This window comes from Trichechus manatus, unplaced genomic scaffold (assembly GCF_000243295.1).
Source record: "Trichechus manatus latirostris isolate Lorelei unplaced genomic scaffold, TriManLat1.0 scaffold00087, whole genome shotgun sequence".
Taxonomy (NCBI): Eukaryota; Metazoa; Chordata; class Mammalia; order Sirenia; family Trichechidae; genus Trichechus; species Trichechus manatus.
In genome coordinates, this window is record NW_004444023.1 from 1899293 (window position 1) to 1925012 (window position 25720).

A 25720-nucleotide genomic window follows, 5' to 3' on the forward strand; every position below is an offset into this window, starting at 1 on the left:
CCTCGCCCCGGGGCCGGCCCGGGCCGGGCAGAGCGGCGTCTGCGGGCTCCGTCCCCGCGCCTCCAGGGAGGGGAAACTGAGACATCATCCAGCCGTAGCACCTCGCTAGAACCCTAAGCCCTGCGCGGACCTCAGTTTCCCTGGAAGGTTAAGGTCTTCCGGAGTCCCCACGGGCAGTGAGCGCTGCTCTGCCTCCTTCCTGCTGCAGGAAAAGAGGATCTCGAGCCCCACAGCCTGCTCCGAGCCCGCCTGAGCGAGACCCCTCGGAGATGGCGGCGCCCTACCCCAGCAGTGCCGGCGGCGGCGAGGTCAAATGCGGGGCAGGAGGTGGGGGCAGCGTCCGGTGGGACTTTCTGCCCGCGGTCAAGGCTCCGCCCGGACCGTGGTAAGCAAAGCCCCGCCCCTCGGGCCGTGGCCCCGCCCCCAGAGAAAGAGGAGTCTTGCCGTCCTGGAGAGTTCACACCCAGCTTTCTGCCCTGCTCCCAGGGAGAGTTCACACTCAGATTTCTGCCCCGCCCCCTGGGGGAGTTCACACGCAGCCTTCCACCCCCCTCCCTGGCTGAGTTCACACTCAGATTTCTGTCCCTGTCCCACCCCCTGCTAGAATTCAAACGTAGCTTTCTGCCCCGCCCCCCAATTCACACCCAGCCTTCTGTCCCTGCCTCCTGGGGCTGTAATTTCTTACCCAGACTTACCAAACGTTGTTAGATATCCCTCCAGGATCTGTTCCCAGTCCCCTACCAAAGAATTTATACTCGATATTCTTAATCTCTCCCACCTAACCACCCGCCCCCAATCTACACTCAAGGTTCCACCCCCACCTCTATGTTGAATTCACTCCCGGCCTCCTGTCCCCTCTCCGAGGCCCCAGGAGGCTAGTTCGTCCCCTGGCCCCGCTCCCCGGCTCTCCCAGGCCCCGCTGACGCCCCTTCCCGCCGCCCGCCCAGCCTGCAGGCGCAGCGCAAAGAGAAATCCCGCAACGCTGCGCGCTCAAGGCGCGGGAAGGAAAACCTGGAGTTCTTCGAGCTGGCCAAGCTGCTCCCTCTGCCCGGCGCCATCTCCAGCCAGCTGGACAAGGCGTCCATCGTGCGCCTCAGCGTCACCTACCTCCGCCTGCGCCGCTTCGCAGCGCTCGGGGCACCCCCCTGGGGGCTGCGGGCAGCTGGGCCGCCTGCTGGCCTGGGTGAGTGCGCATGCGCGGGAGCTGGGGCCCCGGAGCCCTCTCGGACCGGACCCTACCGGGCAAAGGATCTGAGCTGGAGGCCTCCCCTAGTTAGGCGACCGAGAGGGGAGCACGGTTGGAGTCAACCAGACCTTTTGTATGTCCCTATCAGGTGACTTCTGCTCTCCAAGCTTCAGTTTTTCAATCTCTAAAATGGACACAAAAAAATTGGGAAGATGTCGTGAATTCTGGCCTAAGCAAGGGCCTGGCAACACCAGGGATGGGACCACTAGTAAATACAATTATTTTTATTAGAGAAGATGAATCATTATCACAAAAGAGCCCCTCAGCTCCATGGGCAGGACAGAGGGACCCAACCTGTGTCTGCCCTCACTAAAGGCTAGAGACCCCCACCCATACTTGAAGGGCTCTAGAGGACGCACAAGGACTCTGGAGTCTGCATTCCCAGTTCAGAGGGAGGGAGACAGTGTAATACGGCAGGTAAGATGGGGAGCTTCAGGAAAACACACCTGGATGTTCTGTCCCCACTCCACACTTCCCGGCATTGTGACCCTGGGCAGGTTGAGTTACCTCTCTGTGCCTTGTTTGTAAAATGGGAATAATGAGCAAAGCTCCCCAGAGGGCTGAGGAGAGGATTAACCAGGTAATATGTGTAAACCAGGAGCCCTGGTAACACAGGGGTTAAGCACTAGGCTGCTAACCAAAAGGTCTTCGGTTTAAGCCATCAGCCATTCCGAGGGAGAAAGATGTGGCAGTAAAGATTTACAGCCTTGGAAACCCTATGGGGCAATTCTGCCTTGTCCTATAAGGGTCGATGTGAGTCTGAATGGACTCGATGGCAATAGATTGGGGTTATATAGTGAGTAGAACATGGGCGCCCTCTGCCCTTCAGAGTGTGAGAGGCACCATGCTTTGCTCTCTGACTTCAGCTAAACCGATGTACCCTCTGTGCCTCAGTTTCCTCATCTGAATTATGGAAGCAGGCACTTGGCTTCTTGTTGGGGACCCTTGTAGGACTGGAGATGCCACCAATATCTCAGTTGAGGCAGGCATGGGAATCCACACAGCACCTTCCACTGTTCTGCCCCCACTTGGTATCAGCGTGCAGGCAGGGAGGTCACTGAAATCCGTGGTCTGCCACCCCAGTGCTGTAATCTCTGAGAACCGCTGCCGGTTTCCGAGCCTCAGATTGCCCATCCAGGCAATGGGGGTGCTGGGTGCTGACGGGGCCTTTTCAGCCCCCCTTCATGTCCCCCTTCCCTCCCCAGAGCTTGGGGACAATAGACAAGATGTTTATCCCCCGCCAGCGCACATGTTGTTCGCGGTAATGACAGTAATCAGCGGCACTAATGCCGCATTCTCCTGATGCCAGTCAATTCGCCTAATTACCGCCTGGGAAGCCGAATTATTTAAATTTAAATGGTGATTTATTGCGAGTTTAATCAATGCTATTTTCTCTCCCCCCTCCGCCCCTGGGGCTGAGGCAGGAGGGGAATTGGAACCCTTCCAACCCCACCTTGAGGATACCCTCTTCTCCTTGGTGGGGGGTTAGGGGTAGCCTGGGGTCCCCTTGTCCCTTTTACCTGCGTCCTCAGATTAACACGATTCACTGCCCCTGAGTAACAACAGTAAAGCAGTAAGACATAAAACAGAAATAATAATAACAGTAACATAACACTCCTTCTGTATTGTTTATAATAAAGTCTGAAGAAGAATAATACAATTAGATATCTATATTGTATGTATTTTACATATTCTGTGGAGTCCCTGGGTGCTGCAAAGAGTTAATGAACATGCTTGCCTGCAAACCGAAGGGTTGGAGGTTCAAGTCCGCCTGGAGGCACCTTGGAAGAAAGGCCTGGCTATCTACTGAAAAATCAGCCATTGAAAACCCTATGAAGTTCAGTTCTACTCTGACACACATGGGGTCGCCATGACCTGGACTCAACTACAACAATATATTATATGTATTTTACATATTCTGTGTTATTTCTTTATTGTGCTGTTAGGCCAGAGCACTCAGAACCGTGCCGGGTACACAGTAGATGCTCAATAAATGCTTCCAACAGCCCTGCAAGGTCACCATGGTTAACAATACCTGTAAACCAGTTACCATCAAATCAACTCCAACTCGTGATGACCCCACGTGTATCAGAGTTGAACTGTGCTCCATGGGGTTTTCAATGGTTGATTCTTTGGAAGTAGATCACCAGGCCTTTCTTCTGAGGTGCTTCTGGGTGGACTTGAACCACCAACATTTTAGTTAGTAGCCCATCGATTTGCACCACCCAGGGACTCCATGGATAACAACAGTCTTCATGTGTTGATTGCTTTACATGTAAACCAAACAAAACCCATTGCTAACTCACAGTGGCCCTATAGGACAGAGTAGAACTACCCCATAAGGTTTCCAGGGCTGCAAATCTTTACGGAAGCAGACTGCTACACCTTTCTGCCAAGGAGAGGCTGATGAGTTCAAACTTCCAACCTTTCCGTTAGCAGCTGAGCACTGAACCACTTCGTCACCAGGGCTCCTTTTACTTACTGTATACTGTATACAAATTACTTAAGCCTCTCAAAAATCTTAGGAAGGAGGCACTATTATAATTTCCATTTTATAGAAGAGGAAAACTGAAGCTCAGAGCGGTGAAGCTGTTTGCCCAAGGTCACACAGCCCAGAGAGGCCCAGCTGAGATTTGAACTCAGGCAGCTGGTGCCAGCATTCACCTTCTCAATCTCCGTGCCTGGCATGTTTGTAGGTCTGCAGGGCTGAGTCCTCTCTTGCAGGCCTCAGCCTCTGTCTAGGCCTCAGTCTACCACCTGTAAAATGGGGCCACGAGTGTGAACGTCCAACGCTAAGCCTCTGAGTCTGGGGAGGACACAGCCTTGACCTCATATAAGCATTCGGCATTCTTTCAACAAGCTCCCATTGGACTCCTTCTCTGAGCCAGGCGTGCTTCGTGGTGCTGGGGACGCAACAGAAAAAGGACAAAGTCCCTGCCCTCAAGGGTGAGGCGAACAACCCCTGCACACCAGGTCCTCCGCCTCCCACCTCCCTAATCTTCTCTCTCTCTCACCTCCTCACCCTTCCCCCACTCGCACACACTGTCCTTGCTGTTCTTCAGTGAAGCATGTTCACACCTCAGAGCCTTTGCTCGTGCTGTGCCCTCCACCAGGAACTCCCGTCCCTCACAGCTTTTCAGGCAGGCCTTCTCAGAGCCCCAGATTTAAAATGGCAGCCTCCCTCTCCCCCAGCACCCCCTGCTGTCCTTTCCTGCCTTATTTTCTTCATAGGGCTTCTCATCACCTGACACTCTCTGTCATTGTTGTTTGGTGCCCTCAAGTCAATTCAGACTCACAGTGACCCCACAGGACAGAGTAGAACTGTCCCATAAGGTTTTCTAGGCTGTAATCTTCTCGGGAGCAGATTGCCAAGTTCTTCACCTGCGGTGCCGCTGGGTGAGTTTGAACCGCTGACCTCTCAGTTAGCAGCCAAGCACTTAACCTTTGCGCCACCAGGGCTCCTTTGACACTCCGTATCACTTATTTGTCTCATTCGTTGCGTGTCCCTCCCCCACAGCAGGTCAGTCACTGAGCTTACAATAGTGCCTGAGGCAGAGTGAGGGCTCAATAAATATTTGTTGGGTGACTGTGGAGTGTGGAACTGGGTGAGGGGAGGAGGGCTAATATCCTGGATCCCAGGTCAGGAAAGTCTTCTCTCAGGAGGTGACGTTTGAGCTGAGGTGTGAAAGAGGTGAAGGAGCCAGCTGTGAGAAAGGCTGGAAGAAGAGCTGTCCCAACAGAGGCAGCAGAAAATGCAAATGTCCTGAGTCTGGCAGGAATTAGCTTGCTGGGGGCAGGACACAGCCATGAGGCCAGGGTGTCTTGGAAGGGAGTAAGGGGAGCGGGGAGGTGAGCTGTGCAGGGCCTCGGGGCCCAGGTGAGGCTGGAGCCACGGTGGGCTCTGAGCAGAGGAGGGAAGGATCTGACTCAAGTTCTGATAGGTGCCCTCTGCCACACAGGGAACAGCCTGGGTGGGGAGGGGGCATGAGGATGGGTGCAGGGAGCCTGTGAGGAGACAACTGCAGTGGTCAAGGCAGGAGGTGGGGCAGCTGGACTGGCTGGGGACCCTGAGGTGAGAGGTGGCTGAATTCATGTACTTGGTGTAGAAGGCCATGGGATCTGCTCATGATGGAAGTGTGTGTGAGAGAATGGGATGGGGTTGAGGCAAACGCCAACGAACTGTCTGGAATGGTAGAGGTGCACAGTGTTATTCATATAATACTGCTAATAGTACCGGGACTCAGGAATTGGCACCTACTGTATGCTCAGTTGTGCTGAGGAAGCACTTTGCATACAAAAACCCATTGCGCTCTATCACTAGACCCATTTTCCAGATTTTGAGGTGAGGAAAGTACAGGCAGAAGTGCCCCAGAGCCTTCCCCATGGTGACCCTCTTCCCAAATCCCAGGCCTGTTCACAGGGAGCAACTAGGCACTTTGATGATGGGAGGGTTCCCTCTCCCCCAACCAAGCCCGGGAACAAATCCCAGCCCCTCATCCCCATGACCTGGTTCTGCCAATCCCTTCAGGACAATTGAGACTCAGAGAATCTCCCCTTTCTCCCCTTGGTCCCCCCTCTCTCCGCCCCTCAGTCCCCGCACTCTCTACCCCTTAGTCTCCTCCTCTCTGCCGCTCAGTCTTCCCCCTCTCTCAGCCCTTCAGTCTCCCTTACTCTGCCCCTTGGTCTCCTCCCTCACTCGGCCCCTAGGTCCTGCTCTCTCCGTCTCTGCCTGTCGGCCCCACCTCTGTTTCATGCCGACTGGGACAGCTTTTCGTCCCTGGTGGGTCCGCAGGGTGACTCAGCCGACTCAGAGGCAGAAGAGAAACTCAGCGAGTGTTTGTCGAGTGAGGAGAAGTGTTCGGGATTTGGACGTGGGGAGGAGGCAGGGTTGATGGGCGGGGAGAGGGCAGATCTGGGAAGAGGGAAGAGCCACCTGCTGAATTTGGGGGACTAGGAGTTGGGACAGTGGCGGGGGAGGGGAGAAAAGGAACAAGGGGGAGGAGTCGGGGAGTTGGCGGGCTTGGGGGGTGGGGGAGGCTGGGGTAGTAAGACACAGTCGGTGATGGAGACTGGCTCAAGGGGGTCCCCAGACTCGGGCCAGGGCCGGCGTTTGGTGTTTGGGGAACCGTAGGTCCCTGAGCCCTCCCCCCACACACCCCCATCCCGTCGTGCCCATTAACGCTGTTAATTGCAGCGGCTCCGTCTGACCCAGGCTGATCCCGTGAGAGGGAAAATGAAGGAATTAGCAAAAATGACAGGGGAAAATTGCGACAATTAGCAAGCGGCATTGTTCCCGCCTGTCACCCGGCTGGTTCGCGATGCATCTTGGGGGAGGGGTCCCCACCACCCCCTCCCCCGTGATTTTTCCTGGCTCTCCCGGCGGGGTTGGAGAAAGGGTGTGAACAGCAGAGAATGTTAGGGCGCTCCTGGGAGAAGGAGGCGTGGCCTGACGTTAGGGGGGCCCAGGAGGCGGAGTTCTGATTCCAGTGGGGCGGGGGCGGGGTTTCGCCGCCTGGTGTGTTAAACAATCGCAATCACAATATTAATACTAATCCCGGCTCCGTTCTTGGGAACCCCCGCCCTGTGCCAGGCCCTGCCAGGCCCTTTCTGGTGATGAGGTTCACTGAGGGCTCCCAGCAGCCTGAGAGGTTGGCATTCTTTGCAAACCCACTCGACAGATGAGGAAATGGAGGCACAGAGAGGTGAAGGGACTGGTCCCAGGGCACACAGCCGGGGAGAGGCAGCGCCAGGGCTTGACACCACACGTGGGCCCATAGCCTTGCAGGAACCAGACGCTTGGGGACCCTCGAGGACACCCTACCCCCTCCCACCTCTGTGGAGTGCCTGAATCTCCAGAGGGGCGGTCATTCTCTGCAGGGTCAGGTAGGGCGTCCAGGACCCAGGGGTCTCTATTGAGGCTTAGCAGGGTGGTGCCCCCAGCATAACGTGGCGGGGTGGGTCAGGGGGCATGTCTCTCTTCGTCTCTGTCTCGTTCTCCATCCTGCTTTCTCCATCGTTTTCTTTGTATGGCTGTCTCTCTCCGAGTGTATCTCTTCCTGTCTCTCCATCTGTTTATCTTTTTCCCCCCTCTCTGTCCCAATTTCTTTCTCTTTATCTGTCTCCAGAGTCCCTGGGTGACACAGATGGTTTGCACTGGACTACTAACCTAAAAGTTTACAGTTCAAACCCACCCAGCAGTGCCACGGAAGAAAGGCCTGGCAGTTTGCTTCCATAAAAATCACAGCCAAGAAAACCCTATGGAGCAGTTCTACTCTGTAACACACGAGGTCGCCATGAGTCGGAGTCGACTTAACAGCAATGGGTTTATATCTGTCTCTGTCCCTGTTTCTTCCTATCCCTGTGTCTTTCTCTTTCCATTTATTTGTCTGTGTCTTTGTCTGTCTTTCCCCCTGTCAGTCTCCTATCTGCGTCCTTCTTACCGTTCAGGTCTGAGCTCAAATGCCCCCTCCTTCAGGTCTCACCTCATTATTCAATATGTCACATCAACATCGCCTATTTGTCTCTTCATAGCGCCAGACACAAACGATAATTCTGTTGGTTTCTTGTTTGTTCATCTCCCTCTGGCCTGGGAGCACCATGAGGGCAGGGCTGGGGCTGTCCTAGTCACCTTCTTGTCCGTAGTACGGGCCCTGGCACCCAGAAGATGCTCAAGGAGTATTTGCCAGATTTAAAAACAAAAAACAAAAAAACAAATCCATTGCCGTGGAGTTGATTCCAACTCATAGCAACTTGCTGGATGGATGGATGAAAAACGAATGAATGACTGAATGAATGAATCTCTTTCTGCATCTCCTGGTCGGCCTCGCTTTCTCTGTTTGTCTCCCTATCCCACAGACCACTGCCCCTCCTGCCCTCCCCACACTCAGGTCACCCCCCACAGGACTCAGGGACTCCAGATCCCCAATATGCCAAGGTGGCTACAGGACTGGAAGGGGTAAGGAGAGATTTGTAGGGTAGCTCCCTGTAGGCTTGCTCAGACCAGCAGGCCTGGTCTCACCCCTTCCCCTCTTCCCCACCCCCAGCCCAAGCCCGCAGGTCCTCCTCTGCGCTGGTCTCCGACGTCTTCGAGCAGCACCTGGGAGGACACATCTTACAGGTGAGGCTCCTTCCCGGCCTGCTGCTCCTTGCTGCCACCTGGTGGCCGCCGCCTCGGAACTGCAGCCTCTTCTTCACCATCCATCCGCATCCATCCTGCCCCCGCCCCGGAAGCCCCTTCTTCACCAGAACAATCCATCCCAGGCGGAGACCCAGACTTCAGAACCTCTCTTACCACTTGTCAGCCGGACAGATGGATGCCAGGTCTTCCCCTGCCCCCTCCCTCTCTCTCCCCTCTCTAGTCCCTGGACGGCTTCGTCTTTGCCTTGAACCAGGAGGGAAAGTTCCTTTACATCTCAGAGACTGTGTCCATCTATCTGGGTCTCTCACAGGTAAGGAGCCCCCAGCGGCCATTTCCCTCGCTGGGCCGACGCATGCCCTTTTTGTCTGTGGGTCTCACCATCCCAGCTTGAAAAAACACTTTTATAGTTTTTACAGAGATTTTGGCAAATGATAAATTTGGGAAACTCAGCAAAGTGGTCATTCGTCCTCTGTGAACAGCTTTTCAGTGAGTTATTAGGGTTTCCTGGGAGGAAGACCTGAAGGAAGGGGAATTTGGGCAAGAGGAAGGGGGGGAGGACTAAAAGACAAAAGGTTTGGAGGCTGGACCAAGGCTGGTATGGGGGAGGGCTTCATGAGAGGGAGGAGCTCACAGGGATGAGGTGAGAGAGGCATGTGAACCTAAACTGAGGGGCAGTGGGAGCCATGGGAGGTGTCTGAGAGGAGGAGGAACAAGGTTAGATGAGTAACTTGTGGAGGGGTATTTGAGTGGAGAGGAGAGATTGAAGTTCAGAAGACCAGTGAGGAACCTGGGGCAGGAACAAAGCAGGCAGAAGACGGGAGCCTGGACTGGGGGGCGGAGCGGAGAGAAGGGGGCTGCTGCGAGGAGGTTTGGGAGGTAGAACTAAATGTAAAAATCATCTGATTAAAGTGTTTGAGTTTGGAAACCATTCCTCTGCTTGTACCCTGAGTTCCATTCAGGCTGGGACACACGGTGGTTCTTGTCAGGGCACAGTTGTTTGCTGTATGGGGTAGTCAGAGTTGGAAAATGGAGGCTATGTATGACAACCACCCCATCCAACCATGCAACACACACACATCCTGTTTTTAAGAGTAGGCATGGGAAGAAAAATTCTTAATATTCACTGGATATGAAGTAGATAGGGCACATAAAATTTGTATCCTCCTCCCCCCCCAAAAAAAAGAAATATTTTTCTAATAAAAATACAAGACAGTCATGAAGCGCACCTGCGTGCATTAGAGTGAGCCTGAGGCTACCAGGCGGGCGAGTGACTGCGCGCGCACCCCACACTTGCCTTTTCCTCCATCACCGACAGGTGGAGCTGACGGGCAGCAGCGTCTTTGACTACATCCATCCTGGAGACCACTCCGAAGTGCTGGAGCAGCTGGGGCTGCAGGCGCCCGTGCCTGGGCCCCCCACCCCGCCCTCCATCTCTTCCTCTTCTTCCTCCTCCTCCTCTTCCTCCTCGCTTGCGGAGACCCCTGAGATTGGTAATTCAAAGGGCCCCCAAAGAATGAGGCATGAGGGCCGGTCAGGGGGCATTGGGTATGTTGTATCCAGCTATGCCTTACTTATGCAAAAACTTGGGCAAAGCAAGTTTTTGTAAAATGAATCGGAGTCGAAAAGGAGGTGGTGAGACTTGGCTCCCTAAAATTGTCTCAGCTCCCTAAGATTGCTGGCTCTCCAAGATTTGAGATTTCGAAAGAACCCTCTGGCTGCTGAATGGAGGTAGCAGTAGCTTTGGGAATAATAATAACGCAGGCTTGTTGGCATTTACATTGGGCCGTGCCTCTAAGTACATTACTGCACTGAATCCTCATCACAACCCTACAAAGCAGAAACTATTATTATCCTCATGTTTACAGAGAAGAAAACTGAGGCACAGCACAGAGAGGTTGATTGCCCAAGGTCTCACAGCTATGTGTTTGAGCTGGACTTGAACCCAAGCTGGTCTGGTTCCAGGGTCTGGGCTCTTAGCTGCTCTCTCCAGTGGGAAATTCTACCTGCATATTGGAGACGGAGGGTGTTGGGGACGACTCTTAATGTTCCTTTGGCTCTGAGACGATGGGAGACTCGGTGGTTAACTTTGCTAAAAATAGGATTTTCTTTTATTGGGTTTGCTTAACGCTCCAAACATCTGGGATATCAGCAGTGCTTGCAAGCTTGGGGCGTTGCTTGTGACTGAGTATATGGGACTGTTTGAGAGTGTGCTGTGTTTGTACGTAAGTTTAGGGTACAGGGTCATCTGTGTATGAATGTATTTAATAGATTCTGAGCCCTGGAAGGAGCCCTGGTGGTGCAGTGGGTAAAGCATTCAGCTGCTAACTGAAAGGGCGGCGGTTTGAATCCACCAGTGGCTCTGTAAGAGAAAGATGTGGCAGTCGGCTTCCATAAAGATCACAGCCTTGGAAACCCTATCGGACAGTTCTACTCTGTCACATGGGGTCACTATGAGTTGGAATCGACTTGCCAGCACCCAACAACAACATGGTGGGTTTTACAGAATAATCTGGATTTCTGAGTCTTACTTGTTGCTATTTCCTGAGCTCCTGCTCTGGGTCTGGCCTCATGCAGGGCAATGCTGGGGACAATGTAGTGACCAAGCAAGCCCTGGCCCTGCCCTCTTGGGGTTCCCAGTCAAGTGGGGGAGACAGACCTGTCCCCAGAGGGTGAGGACTCAGAGTAGGTGGGGCTGGGACCAGAGAGCCCAGATGGAGCCCTGGACCAGCCTGGTGGTCAGGGAGGGCTTCCTGGAGGAGGAGACAGCTCAGCTGAGACCTGGAGGATGTAGCTAGAGATGGTGTCAGCAGGAAGTAGATCTTGCCAAATTTTTAGGCCATGGTGAAGAACTGAAAGGAGCCCTGGTGGCACAACGGATAAGCGCTCAGTTGCTAATTGAAAAGTTGGTGGTTTGAACCCACTCAGTGGCTCCGTGGGAGAAACACCTAGTGATTTGTTCTCATAAAGATCACAGCCTAGAAAACTCTATGGGGCAGCTCTAGTCTGTCACAAAGGTCGCTATGCCCCATGATGAGGGTGACCAATGGAATTTAGGGAATCAGGTGTGGGAACTGGACCACACAGGAAATTGACAGTACCTAACAACAGTGAGGAGCTGGGCTTTCTCCCCAGGGCCCTAGGGAGCCATAGCATGTTCTAAGGAGAGAAGGGACAGGATCCGATTGAGCTTTAGAAAGACTCCTCCCCTCTGACTGCCCAGTGGAGGGGAGGTTAGTGTATGACGTCAGTGAGCTTGTAGAACCATTAAGAGTCTCTAAGGGAGAGTGGGTGGCCTGGGGCGGGGAGTTCTCCTAAATCTGGTTGACTCTGCAAGGGCGAAGGTGGCCTGCGTGTTTCTCCTCTTCAGGACCCCCTAACCGTCCTTCCCTCTCCACCCCAGAGGCCAGCCCTGCTCAGGTGCCCCCATCCTCCCGAGTCCAGGAGCGCTCCTTCTTTATCCGCATGAAATCCACCCTCACCAAGCGGGGGCTGCACGTCAAGGCCTCGGGGTACAAGGTGGGTGTGCCTTCTCTGGTCGCCGCCTCCGACTCTCACTTCCCTGGTGGCCCGGGGCCTGCGCTTGCGTTCCTGGCAGCTGTTCCCTGTGCCGAGGGTGACCAATGGAACCAGGCTGGTGGCTGTAGCTTCTAGGAGCCTCCAGCCCTCGGGAAGCACCCCAGCTATACCCCATACCCGAGGGTGACGAATGGGACTTTGGGAACCAGGTCTGGGAACTGCCCCGTGGCCCGGGTATGGTCCTCCCTCCCCCTCCAACCACGCCCACTGCCGGCAGGTCATCCACGTGACCGGGCGCCTTCGGGCCCGCGCCCTGGGCCTCGTGGCCCTTGGTCACGCGCTGCCCCCAGCCCCACTGGCGGAGCTGCCACTGCACGGTCACACGATCGTCTTCCGCCTCAGCCTGGGTCTCACCATCCTTGCTTGTGAGAGCAGGTACCGGGGTCGGGGCGGAGGTGGGCGGATGGGGGCGCAGGAGAGCTGGGTATGTGGGGAAGTCAGAGGGAGTCCGGTTGTGTGGGCACTGGGAGCCACGGGCAGCAAAAGAGCTAGAGGGACGTGGGAGAGTGAAAACGGATGCGAAGGTGGGGAGGGCAGGCGAGGGCTGGGGGCGGGGCCTTTGGGATAGAGGGCGGGTCTAAGCCCTCCCTCCAGGGTCGGCTCTGCGGAGCCCTGCCCCTCCCTGACCCCGTTTCTTTCTGGTCTCATTTCTCATCCATTTTCACTCCTGTGCTGCGCGGTGGGGAAACATATAGTGAAATAGTACCCACGCTGAGCACCTCCCGAGTGCTTAGATGTTCACAGCCACCTGAGGAAGGGGCACTATTATTACACCCATTTTACAGAGGGGGAAACTAAGGCCCAGAGCACCCCAGAGCCAGGGTTGGAGCCCAGGGTGACTCCGGAGCCGACCCTGCCTCTTCTCTCCCACCCCATGGACTCGGACCTCTTCTCCTCTCCTCTGTCACCTCCTGTCCTCAGAGTCAGCGACCACATGGACCTAGAGCCCTCGGAGCTGGTGGGCCGCAGCTGCTACCAGTTCGTCCACGGTCAGGATGCAGCCAGAATCCGCCAAAGCCACCTGGACCGTGAGAACATCCCCCTCCCCAGCCTAGCCCCACTCCAGACCTGAGCACCCCCAATGCCCTACTCTCTGGAAGTCCTTCTTCAGGGCTGACCGCAGTCCCTCCTGCTGCATCTCCATCCTCAGGGGCTCAACTCGGCACAGGCAAAGCAGCAAGGAGACTGAGCAACAGCTGAGGACGTGGGTGGGCGTAAGGGAGGCTGTGGAGTCTCTGATGCCAGGGTGTCGGACACCTCGTGGTGTCTCTCACTGTACTTTTGCCTCTCTCTTCTCACTGTCACACCCATTCTGTTTCCTGGTCTCCTGTCCACCTGTCTCTGCGCCTGTCTCCCCGTCTCTCTCTCCCTGTCAACCTTTCTCTGCTGGTCTTTCTCTCCTCTCTGCCCATCTGTCTACCTGTTTCTGTCTCCTTCTACCTGTCTTCCTGTCCACCTGTCTCCCTCTCTGACCATCTCACCCCCACCCCCCACCCGTTCCTCCCGGTCTCTCCCCATCCCTGGGCCACATCAGTGCTGGACAAGGGTCAGGTGATGACCGGTTACTACCGTTGGCTGCAGCGCGCCGGGGGCTTCGTGTGGCTGCAGTCTGTGGCCACCGTGGCCGTGAGCGGCAAGAGCCCTGGGGAGCGCCATGTGCTCTGGGTCAGCTACGTGCTTAGGTGAGGGCCGCGCCCACGTCTCCCACAGGGCTCCAAGCCCAGACGCCTGGAATCTGCTTCTCGGGGTGGGGGTTCCTTACTGAGGGCGTCTAGAAGAGGACACACATGAGGGAGGAGTGTGAAAACATGAAGGGGGAGGGGCAGAGTGGAAACAAAGGCCTGGAGGCTGGACCAAGGCAGAGAGGAGTTCCCAGGGGACAGCATTTGCAGGGGAAGCAGAAGCAAGTTCACAGTGGTCCCGGTGGAGGGTTTAACTTGATTCTGGGGGCACTGGGGAGCCATGGCAGGCTCCAGGCAGGGGAGAGCCACAGAGCAGAGCAGAGCAACTCCTGGAAAGAGGCTAGGGTGGGGAAGGGTGTTCCAGGCAGAGGGCACAGTATAGGTAAAGGCTTAGAGCGAGAGCCTGACCCATTTGAGAAACTGAAGGTCATGCATGGGGCTGGAATATGAAGTTGTGAGCGACAAGGCTGAGGATGATGGCAGGGCCTTTTGTACCAAGGGCACTGGGGAGCCATGGAAGGCTTTAGAGCTAGAGAGGGAGCCTTTGGCTGCTGTGTAGAGGGGGGACTGAAAGGAGAAGATGGGGGCTAGGAAACCAGGGAGGAGGCTGAGGCAGGTACCTGAGTAAGTATGGACAGCCCTGAGCTAGGGCAGGGCTGACAAGAGACGTTTAGGAGGAATGGACAGGTTCTGGGCCATGGCGGGCTCTGAGGGTGGAAGAGGGAAGGAGGCCACCTGCTGCCCAGGTCTCTGGCTTTGCTGGACCCAGCTGTGGGCCCTGAGAGGAAAAGCAGGTTTGAGAGGGAGAGGCTGATGTCAGGTGCCCAGGGGACACCCAGAAGGCCACTGACTCCTTGGAGGAAAGGGCAAGCTGGGCTAGACACCAGGTCATATAGGGCCTTCTATCCCAGGGGCACTGGGGAGCCATGGAAGGCTTTAGAGCTGGAGACGGACACAGTCAGATTGGCTTTTTGAAAAGACCTCCTGGCTGTTGTGTAGAAGGGGGACTGAAGGGCCAAGACAGGCCTTCAGTGCCTCAAGGAGGGGGTGCCCCCGATGAGGTGTGTCTGCACTCACCGGTGGGGGAAGGGAAGTCTACACTCACCAGTGGAGGCAAGAGTGAGGGGCTCTACACTTACTCCTGGGGGAGGGGTGGACAGGAGGGGGTCCACTCTCCCCAGAAGCCGGGCAGTGCGAGGACCCCATGGCTCCCAACCCCGACTGTGTCTTGTCCCCAGCCAAGCCGAGGGGGACCAAACGCCTCTGGACGCCTTCCAGCTTCCAGCCAGGGTGGCCTGTGAGGACCCATCCAGCCCCGAGCCAGAGCCCACAGGTAAGCCCCACCTCCCACATCAGCCCCTGGGAATTTTTGAGGGACCTTCCAGAGCTGAGCTGCCCACCCCGGTAACCACCAGCCACATGCAGGTGTTTACATTTAAATTAAAATGAACTGAAATGAAAAATTCAGTTCCTTGGTTATACTGGCCACTTTTCAAGGGCTCAGTCACCCCATGTGGCCAGCGGCTCCCATGCTGGACAGCATAGGTCTAGAACATGTCCACCATCACAGAAAGTCCTACTGAACAGCACACGTCTAGGCTTCTCAATCCCGGCTCTACTGGCATTTGGGGCCAGATGATTTTTGTTGAGGCTGTTCACCCACCTGAGGCCAGTAACACCCCTACCCCAGATGTGTCAACTAAAAATGTCTACAAGCCAAACCTGTTGCTGTCGAGGTGATTCTGACTCACAGTGACCCTTTAGGACAGAACTGCCCCAGAGTGTTTGCAAGGCTGTCATCTTTACGGAAGCAGACTGCCATGTATCTTTCTCCTGCAGAGCGGCTGGTAGGTTTGAACTGCCGGCCTTTCGGTTAGCAGCTGAGTGCTTAATTCCTGTGCCACCAGGGCTTCTTATTTTGACTCACAGCGACTCTATGTGACAAAGTAGAACTGCTCCATAGGGTTTCCTAGGCTGCAATTTTTACAGAAGCAGATCGCCAGGTCTTCTGCGGAGCCACTGGGGAGTTCAAACTACCAAGTTTTCCGTTAGCAGCCGAGCGCTTTAACCATTGTGCCACCAGGGCTCCTTTGAATATCTTTCAAAAAACTCAAAACAAACGTGATGCCGTTGAGTCGATTCCGACTCATAGCAACCCTATAGGACAGAGTAGAACTGCCCCGTCGGGTTTCAAAGGCTGTAATCTTTCAAAGGAGCCCCGGTGGTGCAGTGGTTAAGAGTTATGGCTTCTAACCAAAAGGTCAGCAGTTCGAATCCACCAACCGCTCCTTGGAAACCCTATAGGGCAGTTCTACCCTGCCCTTAGGGTTGCTATGCTATGAGTTAGAATCGACTTGATGGCAACGGGTTTGGTTTTGGTTGGTTAATCTTTCAGAAGCAGACTGCCACATTTTTCTCCTACGGAGCAGCCAGTGGGTTTGAACCACTGGCCTTTCAGTTAGCAGTTGAGCACGCTTAACTACTGTGCAAAACAGCCCTTGAGACCACTGAGCCCAGCCCCATTCCACAGATGGGAAGACTGAGGGCTAGGAACGCACGCACACAGTGCTCTCCAGAATCGTCCTCTTCCAGAGCCAGACCGTCCAGTGGCCGGGAAGCAGATTGTGCCCCAAGACAAGGACGAGCCCCCCCAGACCCGGGGCAAACGCATAAAAGTGGAGCCTGGCCGAGGGGAGACTAAAGACCCTGAGGACAGTGGGGATGAGGCATCATCCAGTCACCTGGCCCCGCCACAGCCCGAGTTTACTTCTGTCATCCGGGCGGGGGCCCTGAAGCCAGATGTGGTACAGCCGTGGGGCCTGGCACCTCCCGGGGAGCCCCCGCCGTCTGTGTTCCATGTGGGCTTCCTGCCCCCCACCATGCGAGGTCTGTGCACACCGGGCACCATCCGCTATGGCCCCACGGAGCTGGGCCTCATGTACCCGCACTTGCAGAGGCTGGGCCCGGGCCCCGCCCGCCCCGAAGCCTTCTACCCCGCCCTGGGCCTGCCCTACCCTGGGCCCACAGACACCAGGGGGCAGCGGAAGAGGGACTGAGAAAGCGGCCAACAGAACTGGACCCTGGGGGACAGGGCGGGAGCCAAAGGGACAGGGAACAAGGCTCTTGGCCCTGGAGAATTAAATGCCCGCTCTTCCTTCCGTAGCTCAGTCCCTGGGGGCTGTGAGCACCTCTCTCCTTTTATTTTACCTGTTATCTCTGCCCCCTTCATCTCCCACACTGGCCATTCCCTCTCCCTGTCCCTTCCCCCTCCCTGTCACCCTCCCCAACAGAATACGCGCCACCACTCAGAATCTGGAGGAGGGAGGGTCAAGTTTTAATGTCCCGGTCTGCAGGCCCCAGGCCGTCCAGCACCCAGGGCCAGCGGCCACAGTCACTCAGACGGTGGCCGGCCCGCCTCGTCAGGGCCTTCAGCAGTGGCTGTCCTGTCGTCCTCGGGCACCAGCTCCACGTCCAGCTCGAGCTGACCCATATAGAGACCAACCGCACAGGCCCAGAGCAGGCTGGCTGCCAGCACAGCCCCGACCCCTGCAGCCGCACCCCCCAGTGAGAGCTGCATGGGTACCCGCAGTGCAGCCAGGCCCACGGTGTAGGAGGCGCTGCCCCACACTACGCACAGGCCGCCCAACAGGAAGAAGCCTGTGGGGAGAGGGCAGAGGCCTGGTCAGGGGAGGGGAGGACCTGGTCCCAGGCTGGGGCTGTGGTGGTCAGGGAGGAATGGGGAAGGGGGGATAGAGGGAGGGCTGAGGGTGCTGCATGCAAAGTGTGTTCACGAGGTCACAGGTAGTGTCAGGGGTTGAGTTGAGGCTAGGAAGGGGATGAGGCAAACTCACGGTTAAGGCAGGGGTTGGGACTAATACAGAGCCAAGGTTGGGGGCATGACAGGCTATCAGAGAGGGTATCTAGGACTTGCCAAAATTGCCCTGGCTAAGAACCACAGGTCTACACTACTGAGCCCAGCCCCATTCCACAGATGGGGAGACCGAGGGCTGGGAACGCATGTGTGTACATAGGCACGCAAACACGCACAGCCCCCCAGAATCTTCCTGGAGCCCAGGAACAAAGGAGGGGCTGCAGGGCTGGTGTGAGAGCAAAAAAGGGCAGAGGCTTGGCCAGTATGGGGTGCTGGGAAGTTAGAGATTGGGGCATCGGGGGACACAGGCATGCCCTGGGCTGTCACTGGGATCTCAGATGTGCCCATGAGGTAGGGGTGGGGTAGGTGGGTGGTCTACACTCACCAGCGAGGGTGGGGGCATCATCTCCTGGTGAGGGGAGTATAGAGATGGGATAGGGCAGGAGAGTCTAACCCATGACTTAGGAGCGGACTTCTACATTACCCAGTGAGGGAGGGAGCGTCCACACTCCATGGTAGGGGTGAGAGTGGGGGTCTGCACTCACCATATGCTGCTTCCCGACCCATGTCACTCTGCATGAAGGAGATGACCCCAATGCCTGAGGCCAGGAGGCCATTTCGGAACCAGGAGAGGAAAGCTGGAAGGAGGGATGGGGGAGGTGTCAGCATTGGCCCAAACCTTGCCTCTGAGATCCCCCACTCCGCCCAACATCTCAGACAGAGCCAAACCAAGGGGCCTCCCCCTCATCCCACCCATCCCCAATCCTCACCTGTCCCAGACGCCCCCCACCCAACCCCACCCCCCAAATCCTCTTCCCCCCACCTGTGAGCCCCTCACTCCCAAACCCTTCAAAATCAACTCCACGAAATCTGGGGGACAGTCTAGACCAAAACTGCAGAATCTCAGTCAGAACACAGGAAGACCCACAAGGGATCATCTTGGTTGGCCCCCTCCCCACATGTGTACCCCCATTGCTGCCCCCCCCTTTTTTCTCAGGCCTCTGGGACAAACTGTCCCCCTACCCGTGGCCTCCCTCCAGTCTCCCCCTTCACCTTTCTTCAAATGCCACCGTCTCCTACCAGAATTGCCGCCCTCAACCCCCTCCCGCCAACACCACCTTATAGCTAGGTGACAGGTCCTTCCCAACCAGGACTGCTTCCCATGAGGTCCCGCCCCCTGCAGCCCGGATCGCCTCTCCGTCCAATCAGCGGAGAGCTTCTCTCCTATTGGTTGTTCCCTCCCCCAATCAGAAACTTCCCTCTTCTTCTGTGGGCTCAACATTCGCTCCTTGGCAGAGTGGTCGCACCTTCTTGTCCGAATTGGCCTCTGCAACGCAGACAGCCCCCCACCCCTTATACGCAGCTACCCAGCCCTTACCTCCCCGGAAGCCTTTCTCTCATCCAGACGGGCCCAATTCTGTCAGGCTGCCTCCCCTCACCGGACCCACCTCTGCAATCCTTGGTGCACTCGGCAAACCCAGACGCACAGTCCAATCAGCAAGCCCTTCCGTCTGGACAGGCTGCATTCTGGCGGCCAGCACTTTCCTACGCTTACACAGAAGCCCTTCTCCCTCCTGATCCCCGGCCTTGTTTCCATCAGACGCCCCACCTCACACCCTACTCAGATACTCAGACCCCCCCCGGTATCCAGACCTACCCCAGCCCCTGCCCCAACCTGTTTCATGCGCCTTCCGGAGGAGCCAGGCATCCGCGCGATCCAGCTCCGACACGGGAGGTGTCGAAGCCCCGGCGCGGGGGCCGTGGCCGGGCGCGAAGGACCCCCGGGAGCACCCACTCCGGGGCCGCGGTGGCGGCAGCAGCGCCCCCCGGAAGCGGAGTCGTGCCAGGCGGGCGGCCCGAGCCCACCACCAGCCACCTCCCATGGTTCGCACTAGAGCCGGCGCTCGTCGCCCCGCCCCACGAGCCTCTTGTAGGCTGCAACTCACGTCACTCAGGTTTAGCGGCTCGCCTAATGGTTATGCGCTTCCCCCCGCACTGTCCATTGGTCAGAATGGCGGTGTTTCCCTCCTCTGTCATTTTGCCGGCAGTGCGCGTCCCAGCTTGCCACTGACGCTGGACTACGAATCCCAGCGTTCATTGCGGCCGAGGAAGTTCGGTCTTCAGGAGCCTGAGGCGCGATGTCTGCTAGGACTTGTAGTTTTGGTTGGTAACTTTTATTCCAATGGCCAAAACAAAACGGGGTGCTCAACGTTAAACTTTTGCAAAATCTTGGAGAGTCCGGAGGGGAAAATAACACACCATTAATTCCACCAGTAAGCGGCTACCGCTAATATTTTGTTGTATTCCTATCCAGTCTTTTTATCTATATAGATATAAAATTATACTCCCTTTGATAAATTACTTTTTTTTTTTTTTTCCACCTAACAATATATCGTGAACATTACCCTGTGGCATTGAATGTTTCTCCATGGCATAATTTTTTATTTTCAAATTTATTTAGTTTTCTAAATATTTTGAACATGGTACAAAATGCAAATAGTACAAATAGATCTAATGAAAAGTATTTCTCCCACCCCGTTCCCCAGCCAGCCAATTCTGGTAGCCCGTTCCACAGCATCATGTTTAATGGTTAATATTGATAAACATTATAAGAACTTACCACAAGTGATTGATCTGGGCCCCTATTGTTGGACACCTATGTTGCTGGCCAATTTTCCCCACTATCTGCTATAAACGTCTGTAGTTTTGCTTGAAGTTTAAGCTGCTAGTCTCAGTCAGCAGAGACATGATCTGTGTCATAATGATGGATATATTTACTTGTCTCTGCCCTCAGGCTGTGAGCTTCCAGTGGGCTGGGTTCTTGACAGACCCATCTCTGTGTCCCCTAACCCAATACAGGTAGAAACTCGGTAAGGAAAATAATAGCAAATGTTTACTGATGGTTTTCTCTTTGCCAAAAATTGAGCTAGGAACATTAAGTGAATTATGTTATCTAATCCTCATTGGAACCATAGGCGTTAAGGCCTAGAATGTTCCCTCTTTTATAGAGGAAAAAATAAGGCAATAAAAGCTAACACTGCACGTTAATCATGTGCCAGGCAACATGCTATTGCTTTACATGGATTTATCTCATTAAATTTTCAAATTAACCCTGTGCCATGGGTATCACTATTATCTCCACTCCACAGATGACACAAAGAGAAGTTAAATCACTTGCCCTAAATCACACAGTTAATAAATGTCAAGTCCAATGCCAAATTACTAGACATTGTGCCATGCAGCCTATACTCATTCATTCATTCATTCCATATATATTTACTGAGATCTTACTCTCTGCCAGTACTGTGCTCAACAGTTGATATAAATCTGGATAAAACCGACAAAATGCTCTACCCTAAAGTTCCTCAGTCTGCTAAAGGGAATCTACAAAAACCTATAGCTAGCATCATTCTTAATGGTGAAATATTGATTACTTTTCCCCTAAGACTGGAAATAAAGCAAGGATTTCCACTCTCGCTGCTACTAATCAACACTGTATCTGAGGTCCTAGCCAGTGTAACAAGATAAGAAAAAGAAATAAAAGGCATCACAAATAGAAAGGAAGTAAAAATACCTCTATCTGCAGATGATGTGATTGTTTATGTGTAAATCCTAAAGTATCAACAAAACAACCACTAGAATTAATAGATAAATTTAGCAAGGTTTCTGGATGCAAAATTAATATACAGAAGTCAATTTTAGGTTTATATACTAGCAGCAAGAATTGTAAAATGAGATAAAAAATACTTTCCTTTACAATATTAATGAATAATTTCTTTTATAAGGATCAACACAAAGCTGGTTCCTATGAGGTAGAAGTTAATATGTCCCAGTTAAGATGTCCCAGATGTCCAACTTTTCCAAGCTGCTGTACCACTCCATCATCTCTAACATCAACTACTCCCTCTCCCCTCAGTACTCTCCCCCACCTTTGGCTTCCCTAATTTGCTGCAACATCTCACAGAACTCACGGACCATATAAAGGAAATGGCTCACATGGTTGTGGAGGCTGGCAAGTCCCAAATTCGTGGGTCAGACACAGGCTTCTCCCAACCCATGTGGCTGCAGGAACTGAAGAACACAAACCGGCAGTTCAGACCACAGGCTGCTGGCTCATAAGGCTGTGGAAGTTGGTGAATCAGGTCACACAGTAATACAATAGGCCACCCGCCCAAGGGGATGTGGATCCTGGTGAATCCCAGAATCAGCAGATCAGACAGCAGGCCTCTGGGAACGTCAACTGATCACAAACTAGATGCGGAATCCAGATGCAGAGAGAGAGTCTCGCCAGGACACACACATACATCATAGATGCAGGCCACACCCCAGGGAACTTTAGTAACGGTGGGGCTTGAGTCATGCCCTCCTGCAAGCCTGTGATCCAAGACACACCTTACACAGATTCTGCCTCATTAACATGTAGCGTTCAGGATCCACAACACATACAATGGAGGACAACTACACAATACTGGGAATCATGGCCTAGCCAAGTTGACACATAACCCCAACCATCACAGGATGCATATTCCCTCTCAATCATTGTTTGTGAGTCACAAAGACCATGGCTAGAAGGGCCATATTAAGTAATTCATTGCACTGCAAATAACATTAAAAAAAAAAACACAGAAAATACTTAGAAACAAATTTAACAAAATATGTTCAAGACTTCTACACTTAAAACTATAAAACATAACTGACACATGTTTTAAAAAGATGTAAATAAATGGAGAGGTATACCATGTTAATGGGTTGGAAAAATCTCCGCCTGAGCCTCATGACAGACCTTGAGCCAGAACAACCCAGCTAAATCACTCTGGGATTCCTGACCCACAGAAACTGTGTGAGATAATAAATGTTTATTGTTGTTTTAAGCTGCTAAGTTTTGACAATGCGACATGTGAGTAACAATCTGAGTGACAAAGAGTCAGCCATGAGGTGATGAGAAGGAGGAGTCTTCCATGCAGAGGAGACAGCACGTGAAAAGGCCCTGAGGCTGAAGTGTGCTTGACGTGCCCGAGGAACAGCTAGGAGGCCAGTGTGGTCTGAGTGAAGTGAGTAAGGGAGAGAGTGGAAGTTGATGAGATCGGAGAGGGAATGAGGGGAGGTCAGATTGTTGGGGTCTTGTGGGCCACCAGGAGAGCTTTGTATTTTATTTTAAGTGTAATGGCAGCCAGTGGCAGATATTGATCTGGGGAGTAGCATAATCTGACTTATGTTTTTAGAAGATCTTGCTGACTTCTAGGTGGAAAAATGGACTTAGCAGCCAGACAATGTTTATTTATTGTTTGTTGTTGTTGAGAATATACACAGCAGAACATACACCAATTCAACAGTTTCTACATGTGCAATTCAGTGACATTGATTACATTCTTCAAGTTGTGCAACCATTTTCATCCTCCTTTCCAAGTTATTCCTCTGCCATTACCATGAACTCACTGTTCCCTAAGTTTCTTCTCTAACCTTTCAAGTTGTTGTCGTTAGTTTGATCCCATATAGGGGTTCTTTAGAAGAGCACAAGCCTGAAGGCAGACATTCTTTAAAAATTAAGCTAAACTATCGTTTGTTTGGAGCCCTGGTGATGCAGTGGTTAAGCGTTTGGATGCTGACCAAAAGGTTGGCAGTTCGAATCCACTAGCTGCTTGTTGGAAACCCTATGGGGCAGTTCTACTCTGTCCTACATGGTTCCTATGAGTTGGAATTGACTCAACAGCAACAAGGTTGGTCTTTCTCAGTTTATTGTTTGGTTTAAAGAAGACTTCCGGGGATATTCTTGGTTTAAGATTTAAGGTTTAAAGATTATCTCAGGGCAATAGTTTCAGAGGTTCATCCAGCCTCAATGGCTCCAGAAGGTCTGGATTCCACATAAATCTGTTCTGTATTTCCCCCTTTTTGATCATAATTTGTCTATAGAATCTTTGATCAAAACATTCAGTAGTGGTACCTGGGCACACCAGAGGATGTTTTAAATGAGCATCTGGTGATGTCTCTCCCTAGCTTAAGCCCTCAGATAAGGGGAAGAACCTTCCATAGCTCCCATCACCCTCTGGAACCTTAGCTTACAAGGCCTGTCTGGCCAGGTCACTCTTGACATCGTCTCCTTCATCTTCTGCTGGGAAGAGCTTGCATTTGATGGTGGGAGGGACTGGGAATCCGTGGAGGGGTATACTCTTGAGGAGAGGGGTCAAGTGGACTGCAACAGATAGCCTGCCTGCTGGCCATGACCACTAAGCCTTTAACTGGGATTAAGTGGGGACTGAAATATCTGAGATACATTCTTCACATTCTTGGCTGGTGAAATCGTTCTTACTGATTAGGAAAGGAAAAAAAAAGTTGAATGCCAGAAAGAGTTAGGGCAGAGAAAAACAAATCTTCCTTAAAGAGACAGATCTTGTGTTGGCACTTGTGATTATATCAGTGCTTCTAATACGAATATTTGGGGAGCTTTAAAAAAATACTAATGCTCCTGAGTTTATGTTAAAGGTAGTGGAATGACTTGGAAAAGGATGGCGAGAATGGTTGCACAATTCAATGTTACTGAATTGTACGTGTAGAAATTGAGACGGCATATGTTTTGTTATGTATATTTTCACCACAATAAAATTAAAAAAAAAAAAAATTAATGCCCCAGCCACATCCCACACCAACGCAGCCAGCATCTGCATAGAGTGGGGCCAGGCACTGGTATTTTTTTCCAATGCATACATTTTTACCAAGCACTTACTAGGAGTCAGGCATTGTTCCGGGCACTGTGAATACAGAAAGAAGACAGAAATCATCAGAGTGGGACAGGGAATGATGTAGAGTTGTATCGCCTGCCCCTTGGATTCCCCACCTAACCCTAAACTGTTCATCCTTCTCTATGCTGAAAGCCACTCAGCATCAATCTCCTTTCTGAGGGCTCATGGCCACCCCCTATGGCCACAAGATTCACCCCCCCTCAACTTTTGGGTCTCCGTTGGTGATTCTTGGGGGTCTCTTTCCACGGACACACACAGCTCTCTTGATTTCCTTCCCTTCTTTTCATCTTCCCCAGCCCCTAGCCCACCCAACCATCCTTCAGTGTCTCCACCTACCCAATAATTATCCTACTATACTGACTTGATTAGAATAAAGTACTTTTCTGCCACCTCCCAGAAAATAGTCAAGATGAGTCTACAAAGCTACAATGATTATGATGTGAATGGTGCCACCATTTCAGGTGTGGCGTTCCTGCTCAGCATGAAACCTGCACAACCATACAGGGTGTTATGGATTGAATTGTGTCCCCCATAATAATGTGTGTCAACTTGGCTAGTCCACGACTCCTAGTATTGTGTGATTGTCCACCAGTTTGTCATCTGATGTAACTTTCCTATATGTTGTAAATCCTACCTCTGTGATGTTAATGAGACAGTTATGTTAATGAGGCAGGACTCAATCTACAAGATTAGGTTGTGTTTTAAGCCAATCTCTTTTGAGATATAAAAGACAGAAGAGAGCAGAGAGACATGGGGACCTCATACTACCAAGAAAGCAGTGCTGGGAGCAGACCATGTCCTTTGGACCCACGGTTCTTGCACAGAGAAGCTCATACTCCCGAAAGATCAATGATAAAGACCTTCCTCCAGAGCCAACAAGAGAGAGAAAGCCTTTCCCTGGAGCTGGCATCCTGAATTTGGACTTCTAGCTGGCTAGACTATGAAAGAATAAATTTCTCTTTGTTAAAGTCTTCCACCTGTGATATTTCTGTTGTAACAGCACTAGATGACTAGGACACAGGGCAACCCTATGTCCTCTACATCCGGCAGGAGCCCTGAGAGCCTAGTCTTTCCTGGACACCCATCCATCTACTCCTCTGTCCCACAAGATGTGGTCTTACATGACAGCTGACTTGGAGCACTGGCTAGTCATCTCAATATAGCCTTTCACGAAGATATATCAGATTCTGCATGAGGTGTAGGAGGAGCAACAGTTAGAAGGTTGGATGCGGTGAGCCACATCGGAAAAAAAAGGAATGAGAAAAATCACCTCCAGGGTAAAACTCACCCTGTTCTTCCCATTCCTCAGACATTGTTATGGATTGAATTGTGTCCCCCAAAATATCTATTAAACTCTGTCATGGATTGAACTGTCTGCCCTCAAAATATATGTTAACTTGGCTAGGCCATGGTTCCCAGTATTGTGTGTCTGTCTTCCATTTTGTGATCTGATGTAATTATCCTCCATTT

General features: G+C 52.9%; 2 protein-coding genes across 2 annotated transcripts; one reads left to right on the plus strand and one right to left on the minus strand.

Annotated features, from left to right (window-relative positions):
- Positions 1-269: 269 nt before the first annotated feature.
- NPAS1 (neuronal PAS domain protein 1) lies at positions 270-16698 on the plus strand. Its single transcript, XM_004381798.1, has 11 exons — positions 270-385; positions 948-1183; positions 8290-8363; positions 8605-8694; positions 9700-9874; positions 11785-11900; positions 12178-12335; positions 12882-12988; positions 13495-13642; positions 14881-14975; positions 16235-16698. The coding sequence occupies exons 1-11, from the start codon at positions 270-272 to the stop codon at positions 16696-16698; spliced, it is 1779 nt and encodes a 592-aa protein (XP_004381855.1).
- Positions 16699-16956: 258 nt separating this feature from the next.
- Positions 16957-19401, minus strand: TMEM160 (transmembrane protein 160). The gene is made up of 3 exons (XM_004381799.2): positions 19189-19401; positions 18059-18151; positions 16957-17299 (listed from the first exon to the last, which is right to left on the minus strand). Exons 1-3 carry the CDS (start codon positions 19394-19396, stop codon positions 17034-17036), a joined length of 567 nt encoding a protein of 188 aa, XP_004381856.1. The 5' UTR covers positions 19397-19401; the 3' UTR covers positions 16957-17033.
- Positions 19402-25720: the final 6319 nt, after the last annotated feature.

Bases quoted from the DNA above. Each gene is read 5' to 3' on its own strand.
- NPAS1 (XM_004381798.1), top strand. From the start codon at position 270: ATGGCGGCGCCCTACCCCAGCAGTGCCGGCGGCGGCGAGGTCAAATGC. The intron at 11,901-12,177 runs GTGGGTGTGCCT...CACTGCCGGCAG, and splicing joins TCAAGGCCTCGGGGTACAAG to GTCATCCACGTGACCGGGCG. The intron at 12,336-12,881 runs GTACCGGGGTCG...TCCTGTCCTCAG, and splicing joins ATCCTTGCTTGTGAGAGCAG to AGTCAGCGACCACATGGACC.
- TMEM160 (XM_004381799.2), bottom strand. From the start codon at position 19,396: ATGGGAGGTGGCTGGTGGTGGGCTCGGGCCGCCCGCCTGGCACGACTC. The intron at 18,152-19,188 runs GTTGGGGCAGGG...CCCTCCTTCCAG, and splicing joins CCGGAAGGCGCATGAAACAG to CTTTCCTCTCCTGGTTCCGA. The intron at 17,300-18,058 runs GTGAGTGCAGAC...CTCTCCCCACAG, and splicing joins GGGTCGGGAAGCAGCATATG to GCTTCTTCCTGTTGGGCGGC.